Source organism: Carcharhinus amblyrhynchos, chromosome 26, assembly GCF_965287045.1.
Source record: "Carcharhinus amblyrhynchos chromosome 26, sCarAmb.v2.hapA, whole genome shotgun sequence".
Lineage (NCBI taxonomy): Eukaryota > Metazoa > Chordata > Chondrichthyes > Carcharhiniformes > Carcharhinidae > Carcharhinus > Carcharhinus amblyrhynchos.
The window spans coordinates 17079407-17091960 of NC_137349.1; the positions used below are offsets into that span (position 1 = coordinate 17079407).

General features: G+C 38.4%; 1 protein-coding gene across 3 annotated transcripts in view; it reads right to left on the reverse strand.

The window, feature by feature from the left end:
- Positions 1-12554, reverse strand: part of stk11 (serine/threonine kinase 11) — a 136526-nt gene that overhangs the window by 99184 nt on the left and 24788 nt on the right. For all 3 annotated transcript variants that reach the window (XM_080212850.1, XM_080212849.1, XM_080212848.1), the window contains exon 2: positions 1758-1841. In XM_080212850.1, the coding sequence (XP_080068976.1) occupies positions 1758-1841 (84 nt within the window). The remainder of the gene's footprint in view (positions 1-1757; positions 1842-12554) is intronic.

Below are 12554 nucleotides of genomic sequence, written 5' to 3' on the forward strand. Positions count from 1 at the left end.
TCTATGCTAAAACGTTTTAAATGCCAAAGGTCTGAAATATTGTGATAATTTTGAATATGAAGATTGAGAAAGTGTAAAGAACTCCATTTAACGAAACCTAGTCCATCACTAGCAAGGACAGAACTGGCTGGCATGATAAATGGCTGCATTGATCACCAAATTGCACATGGATATACATTGTTCCAAGCAAGTCACTTTGGGTATGTGGTCCAATTCATTCAAAACACAAGGAATTCATCACATACCTGCAAAATGTGAAAGTAACATTCATGATTTGTACAGAAGTTGATTTTATACCATATTAAAATCAGATAATGAGTTCTGTTGAAGGATTCATTCTTAGAATCATAGAATGCTTACAGCATAGAAGGAGGCTATTTAGCTTGTACTGGTCACGACAGCTCTCTGCAAAAGCTTCACAGTTAGTTCCATTGCCTCATTTTTACCTTGTGGGCCTGCAATTTTTTTCTATTCAGATAATTATCCAATTTCCTTTTGAAAGCAACAACTTCGTCTGCCTCCACCATGGGAATATATATTCTTACCTAAAATTTTACTCAACCGTGAAATTGCCTTAGAATATAACTTTTCTTTTGCAAACTGAGCAGTGGGGTTGTATGTATACAGATGCAAGTATTTCACACAATTTATAACAAGATTAAACTTCAACACCTATGAGTAAAAGAACAGACAAAAGAACAAGAATTACTTGTAATATTGAATTCTTTTTCCAAGATAATTCTAAGCTTCAGAACTGATTATTACCTGAAAGTAATGAAACCCATTTATTGAGCACCATGTTTAAAAAATATACCATAGTCACAGAACTCCAAATGCAATAGTTTTTCAACACAACAGACACAAAATTATGGAACAAATGTGTGCCCAATTTAACCATATAGTATGGCACTTTAAACAACAGTGCCAGCAAAAAATATTGTATTCCAAAATCATCACTAGAGACAAGCCAAGTCTGTGACGTGGAATATTCCAAAGGAAACAGAAGTTCATCAAAGCAGTTGGGACTTTATACAATTTTATACAACTGTACAAGGCATTGGCATGACCTAATTTGGAGTACTGCATACAATTCTGGTCACCCTCCTATAGGATATTGTTAAACTGGAAAGGGTGCAAAAAAGATTTACAAGGATGTTACCAGGACTGGAAGGTTTCAATTATAAAGAGAGGCTAGATAGACTTGGACTTTACTTTTTCCCCTGCAGTCAAAGAGGATGAGGGGTGGCCCTATAGAGGTTTATAAAATCATGAAGGGCATAGAAAAGGTGAATAACCAAGGTCTATTCCCCAGGGTACAAGATTCCTAAATTAGAGGGCATAGGTTTACAGTGAAGGCAAAGTGGGTGGTTGGCGAGGCGGGGCGGGGCGGGGGGGTGGCGGGCTGGGGCTGGGTGGCAATTTAAAAGGCACCTGAGGGGCAAATTTTTCACAGAGGGTGGTGCGTCTATGGAATGAGCTGTCAGAGAGGATGGTGGAGACAGGTACAATTACAACATTTAAAAGACATTTGGACAGGTAATGGATAGGAAAAGGGATATGGGCTAAACATATGCAAATGGGACTTGTTCAGTTTAGGAAACTGGTCGACATGGGCGAGTTGGGCCAAACGGCTTGTTTCTGTGCTGTATATCTCAATGACCCTGAGTCATCCAATTTTACCCATATGCACATCCTAAATAACTTCAAAACTTACTTTGCAGGATTAAATATTACCCAGTCATTAAAAAAAAGGATATATTTTTTGCTTTTCTTCATTATACAGCACATCTACCAACTGGATTACATTTTTGTGTCGTAGTCTCCTGAGCAACTGGATTTCCCTGAAAACAAGAAGACATGAAGTTGAAATAAAATAAAGGTCTTTCCACTTCAGACAGTGTTAATAAATCAATTTCCACTAAACAGTCTACTGAAAACAAGATTTTTAAGAAATTATTTAAGTTCTCATACAAATATTCTTTTCAAATAAAATGCTTTTCATTGTCACAATAGATTATATATTCTTTGAAACACAAAAGAAAGAATCTGCATTTATGTTGTCTCTGTCAGGTCCTCTAAGTTAAAGTATGGTCACTGCTGTAATGAAGGTAAACATGGCACTAATTTTATGCACAGAAATTTTCCACAAACAGTAAGAGAGACCACGGTGGCACAGTGGTTAGCACTGCTGCCTCACAGCGCAAGGGACGCGAGTTCGATTACTGCTTGAGTGGAGTTTGTTTGTGTGGAGTGTGCACGTTCTCCCTGTGCTCCGGTTCCCTCCCATAGTCTAAAAGATGTGCTGGTTAGGTGCATTTACCTGAACAGGTGTCGGGATGTGGCGACTAGAGGAATTTCACTGTAAATTCATTGCAGTGTTAATGTAAGCCTTACTTGCGACTAATAAATAAACTTTAACAATAATCAGTTAGTTTTGGTCTATTGGTTGAGGGATAGGTATTGGCCAAGACACAGAATGCCCTTGCTCTTTCTCAAATAATGAAATTCAAAAGACAAAACCTTCAAAAATGCCGCATTCCCTCCACATTGAGGGATCAACCTAAGCTATGTGCTCAAGTACTATAACGGGATTTGCCAGACCTTTTGATGCCAGGTATCAAATCAAGCTGACAACTGCACTTAATTGCAAAAGTACACATAACAGCTTATGCCCCATAAAATGACAAATTAAAACATCTGAAGTGCATAATCATTTATCGTATGCAAGTATAGAACAGTGCACTGAACTGTAAATTTGTCTACTTTTAAAACAGATATATCAGTAATACAAACTATATGCAATAGCTCACCATATTGAAATGTTTGTCTATTTTTGGCTTTAATCAGCTCAACCATACTTCAGCATTAGCGCTTGGGTCTACATACTAAAGTTAGAGTCCCATTTAAAATCTGGCAAATCCCTCTAAACTCCATTTCCGTTCAAATTTCTCATTTCCTTGGGAGATGAGCCTTACTAACAAACGAGTGTAAATTAAAGTTAAGTTTTTCATTCCCACTTTCAAAACACACCAAGGTATTCAAATCCATGGAATTTCAGGTTGGTTGCACATTATTGATGTTCTAAATATCCAAATCACATTTTTGATTAAGAAGTAGGAAATAATTTGTTTAAAATCATCTACAAATTTCATATTCCCAACTGTCCTCATTTTTTCCTTTCTGCAATTATGATATACAGTTGGAAAGCCCACATTCAAATTACACATTTGAATTATGTATATAAAATAAACCTGCAGTTGAAAGTACTGACAGTTCCTTTTATGTGCCACAAGAGGGCAGTAAAAGAATGTTTTATAATATGAAATTATGAAATGACAGATTAACTTTACTACAGATGCAATACTAGAAATCGCGCATGTTATATATCCACATCTACAGATGGTCTGTGGAATTAAAGGATAAAAATTGAAAATAATCTTTAGTACATAACTCCAATCATCCAAAACATTCTCGCACACTTCCTAACAGGCAGCCATAATAAAACATTGGTCCAAGTCTAGGAGTTACTCAATTATCATGGATTCTTGACAGGAAATGTACAGACTTCAGTAAGAAGAAAAACATTTATAGTATTGCATTTATTTTCCTTAAACGCATTCATTACCAATTCCAAAAACTTGACTATTTTCTCAGGCTGTACTTACTATTTAATTAAGTGAGAAGTACGGAAGTGAATTTCAAGTTAAATCTTGCTGAAGATATCCCTTTCCCACTTGTAGCAGCCACCCCATATTCTAACCAAAGTTAGGCCTAGCTGAGACCTACAATGGCTTCAATCCACAGTTCACCATGGCTCAGCAGTTTGGTAAATTGCATGTCGTACGAACAATGACATATACTTTAGTTTGCACTATGCAAGGCAATGTTTTTAAATAGATATAAAATGCATAAAGCAATGAACCGCATGGAAGTATATTGAAGGAGGGTGTAAGAGTCCAGAAATATTCCTCAATTATGCAGCCAATTTTCCAATAGCTCCAATAGAATTTCTTCATTATAAATTGCACTTAAGCCACGTTACTGGAGTTCTGCATTGCTGTTATCATGTATAAATCCACGTGATTGATTTGATTTTAGGCTGGGGTATTTTAATAAGCATGAGTTAAACTCCATTATTATTGTTCAAGCACAGTGCTTTCAGAACTCTTCCTGAATACTCAGCCAAAATATTTTCAATATTTACAGGATCAATCGTTTTTTCTCTGAACAGTTAACACACTAATGCTAAGAACATCACACTATAAATATACTCGTTCTAGAATTAAGTGTACACAATATTGCTTCCTCCACTTACGCAAAATGACGACATTCTAACAAATAAAAATTCTGAAACCTTTACCCAGATCATCTACAATGTATATAGTAAGAGTCTAGAATACAAGAGCAGGGATGTACTTCTGAGGCTGCACAGGGCTCTGATCGCACTCCATTTGGAGTACTGTGAGCAGTTTTGGGGCCCATATCTCAGGCTGGCCTTGGACAGAGTCCAGAGAAGGTTCACAAGAATAATCCCTGGAATGAAGGACTAGTCATATGAGGAACAGTTGAGGACTCTGGATCTGTACTCATTGGGGCTTGTGAGGGGATGAGGGGATCTTATTGAAATTTACAGGATACTGTGAGGTCTGGATAGAGCTGACGTGGGGAGGGTATGAAGGCCAGGTTATTGAGTGTCTTTAAGACAGAGATAGATAGGTTCTTGATTAATATGGGGAAAAGGCAGGAGAGCAGGGATGAGAAAAATATCAACTATGATTGAATGGCAGAGCAGACTCAATGGGCCGAGTGGCCTAATTCTGCTCCTATGCCTTATGTCTTATGGTCCAAGTTTAATCAAAATGTCTGCAATTAAATATCATTCATTTTTATCTGTAATTATTTCACATCAGTGGAATTTGGTTTTAAAAAACTGAAAGATGAAACAACTTAAAAATAACCCTTACACAGATTAACAAAATCAGTGCTTAAGCAAACAACCATGGAATTGATCTCAAATGAAGCAACAACAAATCCTATGTTCTAAATTTGGAGTTCCAACATTCAACTTGTATATGCATGGTATTAGATCGTCAGATGGCGTGAGTTAGGTACAAAATAGGATGGGATTCTGGCAAAGTTTTTACTACCCCGACACCCAACTACTGCCAGTAGTTCCCGATTTTAAAACAAACCTAAAATTCAAGGTTCCTGCTTGTCAGAAATATTACAAATTAGACAAATCTAATACAAACAGGTTAGTCAGAAGATTAAATTATTCACATACCTTTGAATTCTCAGTTGCTTAAACAAGTATGACTAATATAATGCAAAGCTGAAACATACACACAATTTGAAAAATAGAAGCAGCTCTCATTTAGTAATCATTATTTCATACCCTATACAATGTGCTAATGTGGGACTGCAATCAGAATGCTTCACATCATTTGTTGAGTTTTTAAATTGTGTAATGGAAGTCCAAATTCTTTTACAAACTCTGACTGCAGAGGCGAATTGAACCAAAACTGGGAATTTATTAAAAGATGTAGTAGTCTATAAAGCTTTATAGACTGAGTCCCAGGTTTTTATTCTTGTTCTATATGGAAACCCATTTCAGCCAGGGAATAGATGGATTGCTACAATTATTGCCAATGGCTCTGAGTGGAAAGTACATCAGATGAAGTCAATTCAAGCTTGACTACGATGCCGCACAATTGAATTAGCTGTGATGTTCACTGTTTATGCTCACATATTATGAGTGGCCAAATTGACAGGATATAGGAAGACAGGTGATGCCTATGGGACTGTACCCAAGCAAGAAGCAGCAAGCAACTTCAGCAGATGAAGGAATAATAAAAAAAAAGCGACAGATGCAGAGGACAAATCTGAAGCAAATGAAAAATCAGCAGTGAAGCTGAGTGTTACATAGAATGTATGGTATAGAAACAGATCACTCAACCCAAACATCTATGATGGTGAAGAAGCCTTCAGTTTCCTTAATTATCTAGCCCTATCAGAATATACTGCAATTCCATTCTATTTCACGTTCCTTTATATATTTCCCGTAAATGCATCTATGCTATTTGTCTCAATTACTCCACATTCTAACCACTCACAACGTAAAGAAATTTCTTTGGAATTCCTTAATGAATTAATAATGATCACCTTGTGTTTATAATCACCAGTTTTCAGATTCCTGCAAAAACAAAAATTCCATCTGAATTTTAAAAGACCTCTTTTAAGTCATCCCTCAGTCTTCACTTTTCTAGTGAAAGAATCCCCAGTTTCTTCAGTCATTCATATGTACATACATACAAACATATAAATTAAGGAGGAGGAATAAGTCGTTGGGCCCCTCCAGCCTGTTCTGCCATTCAATAAGATCACGGCTAAATCTGATTGCGACCTCAATTCCACATTCCACCTACCCATTGATTCTCTTGTTAATCAATAATCTATCTGCTTCTGCCTTAAAAATATTCAGTGACCATGACTCCATTGCTCTCCAAGAAAGAGAGTTCCGTGACTCCATTGCTCTCTCCAAGGAAAAGAGTTCCAAAAATTCATGACAAAAAAATCTTCATCTTGGTCTTAAATTATACACTTTTTTTTCAACTGTGTCCCCCCCTCCCTCCCGTTTTAGTCTTGCTCACTAGGGGAAAACATCCTTTCAGCATCCACCCTTTCAAATCCCCCTCAGAATCTTACATGATTCAATAAAATCACCTCTGTTTTCTAAATTCCAAATGGATACAGGCTCCAACCTTTCCTCATGACTCCCTCTCATGTATATCTTAAGTCAAGTGAATGTTCTCTGAAGTGCTTCTAAAGCATTTACACCCTTTCTTGAATAAGGAGACCAAAACTATACATAGTACTCTGATGTGCTCTCACCAACACACTGTACAACTTCCTAACAGCTGTAACCTTTCAATTTTGTTACCATCACTAAAACACCTGAATATTTGATATAATTATTGAGTTTCAATTCAGACAGACCATGGTAAACTTTTGGCCTATACAACTGGACAGACGTCAACTGATAATCCCAGTAAAAGTCACTGTTTCCTTCAGCCTCTTATAACTTTTAATGGATTGATTAACACTACAAGATTCCTGAATAGGAACATGCTAACAGATCTGTTCAGATTCTCCCTCTTCTTGTGATACATTCGATTAATTTTAACATCTGAATAATGGATGGTTCCTGGGCACCACAACTGACCTGACAAAAAATGGCTGTTGCCCCGCCCTCCCAAAACTATTTGAATCTGTTCAAATTTGCAAGTGTTCTCAGACCTAGAAACCACAGACTTATACTTCTAATTTTTATGACATTTCTGCAAAAGAGCACTTAACTAAAAAAAAATGGTGACAACCACTTATGCAACCCAAATGCTCACAATGCATTTCCAGAAAGCACTGAAACCGCATGTACAAGCTGAACAACAATAATTAAAGCCAACACCCTGATTTGAATAGGGTGTTGCTCCTTCATTGTTGCAAGTCAAAATCCTAGAATTTCCAACCCTCAATTTGCAAAGTACTTTCACCACATAAGCCCCCAACAGTTCAAGAAGGCAGCTTATCACCATCTTCTCAAGGATGACTTGCCAGCACTTCCAGAGAATAAAAAGTAACATTGTAAAGTATCTACCATCAAAACTAACTGTGAGCATCAAAAGTAATTTCAGGATCAACCGCAAACAATGCAAGCACTGTACATTTTAGATAAAGAATAGAACACCTCACAAATTTCAATAAAATTTCAGACACTATATCCAGCACTGCATTTTTCACAAAATTAACTAAACGGGCAATTTGTCAAGTTTCTGCAAGATTTGGTTCTTGCAAAGCAATTGCAGATTATACAATGCAATATTTAATTAGGAGATGGGAAAGCAAAAGAAGAGGAAATGCACAGAAAAGTCAGAGTCAAAGGTACTGAATGAACGTTTGGAAAAGGATTATATATGCTGGAAATCAAAAAGGGAAAGACCTTGAGCAATAATACGAAGAAAAACGATGCCAACCAGTTATGCAAGTAAACGGCTGCCCAAAAACTGCATCCCAGGGCACACACAGCAATTACATATGGTAGTAAAAGAGAACATAGAAGCAGTATAAGAATGAGTATTTTAAAAGCAAAACTTGGGAAGCAGGAAGCCAACATTGCCTGCCAAGGATGAGGACGATGTGCAAACAGAACGCGGTGCAGGATAGAAAAAGTAGTAGGATTTTGGATAAACCGGAGTTTATCAAGAGTGGAGGATGTGAGGCAGAACAACACATTACAGCGGTCCAATCTGGAGATGACAAAGCTTTTGACAAACTGCAACTGAAGTAGAACGAGAAGTAAAGGCATTCATTGTCAAAGTGATCACGGCAACATTGGGGGTTTAAAGTTCAAATGGAATGATAAAAATTGCGAATAGCTTGATGCAACTAAGACACTGACCGGGAAAAGGATTGAAATTAGATGAAATAATCTAGAAATATTGTCAAGAGTACTGCTCTTCAGCAAGAAGCTGTGGCTCATCCAAGTCTTTATGTTGGACTAACAGTATGGAGACTGGGGGTAACAAATGCATGGATCGGGGTCTCAGCAGCAGATGAGCTGAGGCAGGGATGGAGTCTGGTCGAGGTCAGGTAGCGGAGGTCTTAGTAACAATGCAAATACTTAATTGAAAGCTTGTCTTGGGGTCAAATACGACATTGAGGTTCTGAACAGTCTGATTAGGCCTCAGTTGCCAGGGAGAGTATGTGAAGATTCAGGAAAAACATTGGAGAAGTGGAACTAACTATAAACATTAAAGTTGATTGCATACTTGATGATATGATCAAGGTAGAACATGTAGACAAGAAAGAAAAGGAAGACACCAGAACTGACAGCAGAGAGTGGATGGAGAGTCATTGACAGAGGCTTTTAGTATCATATATACAGATGAATAAAACTGGGATATGACAACAACAGGGATTTTCACAGTAACTTCATTGTAGTGTTAATGTAAGCCCACTTGTGACACTAATAAATAAAATAAATATACAGTTCCAAGGCAACTTTGACATAAAACATCCCAAATTTGACAACCAAAGGAGGAGATATTAGGGCAAATGAGCAAAAGCTTTGTGAAAGAAGTAAATTTTAAAGTCTGCCATGGAGGAAAGCAGCCACAAAGTTCAGAATGGAAGTTCCAGAGTTTAGGACCAAGGCAGCTGACATCATAGCCACCAATGGTACAGCACTTAAAATTTGGGAATGCTCGGGAAGCCAGAAAGGGGAACATCTTGGAAGGTTGTGGAGCTGGGAAAGATTGCAGAGATAGGGATGCACGAGGCCATGGAGCAATACTTAACCATTAGACGGTTTAAATCAGCAAGCAAATGGTGATAGGCGAGCAGCATTTGTTGCTCAGTTGAATATGGCAGCAGAGATTTGGATGAGCTCAAGTTTACATAGGGTAGAACATGGACTGGCCAGGTGTGATAGAATAGTCAAATTTGGGGTAACAAATGCATGGATCAGGGTCTCAGCAGTCGATGATCTGAGGCAGGGGTGGAGTCAGGTAGAGGTGGGAATAGGGAGGTCTTAGTAACAATGAAAGTACATAATTAAAAGCTTGTCTTAGGGTCAAAATATGACCCTGAGATTCTGAACAATCTGATTTGGCCTCAGTTGCCAGGGAGAGAGTAGGAGTCAGTGACTAATGAGCAATTTGTGGCTAAGCAAGCCAGGGAAATCACTTATTTTAAAGAAACGCAAGCAACAAAAGCAATTTTTGCACTCTTCTCTCACTATTCCATCTCCTGCCCCTCTTCTTCCCCATATTTTGTTTTAATCTCAAAGAGCTGAATACCCATTCTCAAATTGTCAAGACTCAATTCCTAGTGCTTTGTTCGCCCATCCTGCAATCAAGAGTTTGGATTCGGGTACTGCTTAAGTACCAAATTAGTACATAAAAGGTGGTTACGACTGAGTAAAAAACCACACCTTCCGTACATAATATCTCAACAAGGAAGGAAGTGGGGAGTGGGAGGAGACGCTTTATGATGCACTCAGAGCACAAACCAGCCCCTAGACAGGCGGCTGTTCCGGTCAATCACTAACTCCTTTATACTATCTAGCTCCAGCCACAATTCACTGCACACGCAAGTACTTGCAGGCCAAGAAACTGCTCCTCTCATAGAATCATAGAACTCTCAATTCAGAAGGAGGCTATTCGGCTATCAAGTCTGCATTGACCGCAATCCCATGCAGGCCCTATTCCTGTAACCCTTCATGTTTATCCTGCTGATCCCCCTGAATGTAGGGTTAATTTAGCATGGCCAATCAACCTAACCTGCACCTCTTTGGACTGTGGGAGAAAACCAGATCACCCAGAGGAAACCCATGCAGACACAGGAAGAAAGGGCAAACTCTACACGAACAGTGATCCAAGGCCGGAATTGAACACGGGTCCCTGGCACTGTTAGGCAACAGTGCTAACCACTGTGCAACCTCACCTGGCAGTTGAGGCTGAATGTTTCAATAAGTCCAGTTAGCAATATCCCAGATTAGCAGGTTCAACAAGTTTACAGGTGCTCAGAAGATCCAGTTGTTTCCTGAAGAATTCTGTAAACTTCTATTCTGTGCAACTTCAAATAGAAACACAGCAATACTACCTCCACTGGAAGGGTGAAAATTGCACAATGTTTTTCTTAAGTCAGTTTGGGCAATATTAATGATACTGAAAATGAGAAACAATTTTGTGGAGGTGTTAAAGTTTATTGTACCATAATCCGAGATATTTTTACTTCCAATTATAGCCAAGGGCTGGATTTAGAATTGTAATGGCATTCTAATGAGGCTTGATCAAATTCCTAAAATGCAAGATTTCCTTTTAAAATAAACACATTCATTAAATGCACTGCTAAGGCAATAGCAATGTTAGCTCAGATTGCAGTTTTATTCCAAAGACTTTTAGGCTCTATCCTAGTCAGGGGACAATTATCTCAATACAGTTTCAAACTTTAAAAATCCAGTATTTTATACATTTCTTGTTCTACAATTTTGGCTGCAATCTTTTCGTATACTAGCAACACATCACTTTACAAAACAGACACTGCATATAGAAGCTAGAAATTTAAGTTGTGCAATCAAGTACTTAAAAACTGAATTAACTGGAGAAGGAATCTGAAAATGGACAAGTTTCTGTTACTTGAAAATGCACAACTTTAAGCAATGCTTGTAGTATAGCATTTTTCCCTCAGAGCCAATGTCAAAATGAAGCTTTTCACAGCACAAAATTACACAGTATAAAATCTAGAAGTTTACAGCATGGAAACAGGCCCTTCAGCCCAACTTGTCAATGCTGCTCTGTTTTTAACCACTACGATAGTACCAGTTGCCCACATTTGACCCATATCCCTCTATTCCCACTTACCCATCTAACTGCCTAAATGCTTCTTAAAAGACAAAATTGTTTCTGCCTCTATTAGTACATCTAGTAGCTCACCACACAGTGAAAAAATTGCCCCCTTATCTCTTTTGCACCTCTACCCTCTCACCTTAAAACTATGCCTTCTAGTTTTAGACTTCCCTACCTTTGGAAAAAGATGTTGACCATCTACCTTATCTATGCCCCTCATTATTTTATAGACTTTTAAGATCACCCTTAAGCCGTGTATGCTCCAGGAAAAAAAGGCCCAGTCTATCCAGCCTCTCCTTATAACCATCAAGTCCCAGTAACATCCTAGTAAATCCTTTCTGCACTCTTTCTAATTTAATAATACATTTTCTATAATAGGGTGACCAGAGTGTAGACGGTATTCCAAATGTGGCCTTACCAATGTTTTGTACAACTTCAACAAGACATCTCAACTCCTGTATTCAATGTTCTGACCAATGAAACCAAGCATGCCGAATGCCTCCTTCACTACTCTGTCCACCTGTGACTCCACTTTCAAGAGCAATGAAACTGTACTCCTAGATCTCTGTTCTATAACTCACTCCAGTAACCGATCATTAATGGAATAGGTTCTGTCCTGACTCAATCTACCAAAATGCATCACTTCACATTTATCTAAATTAAATTCCACCTGCCACTCATCAGCCCACGGGCCCAGTTGATCAAGATCCTGTTGCAATCCTAAGTAACCTTCTTCACTGTCCACAATGCTACCAATCTTTGCGTCATCTGCAAATATACTAACCATGCCTCCCAAATTCCCAGCCAAATCATTAATACAAATAACAAATAACAGTGGACTCAACACCGATCCCTGAGACACACCGCTGGTCACAGGCCTCACTTTGAAAAACAACCCTCTACAATCACCCTCTGTCTTCCGTCATCAGGCCAATTTTATATCCATTTGGATGTGTCACCCTGGGTCCTGTGAGATCTAACCTTATGCAACAACCTACCGTGCAGTACCTTGTCAAAGGCCTTGCTAAAGTCCACGCAGACAACATTGACTGCACTGCCCTCATCTAGCTTCTTGGTTTCCCTTCAAAAAACTCAATCAATTTCACAAGACATGATTTTCCACTCAAAGCCATGCTGACTGTCCCTAAT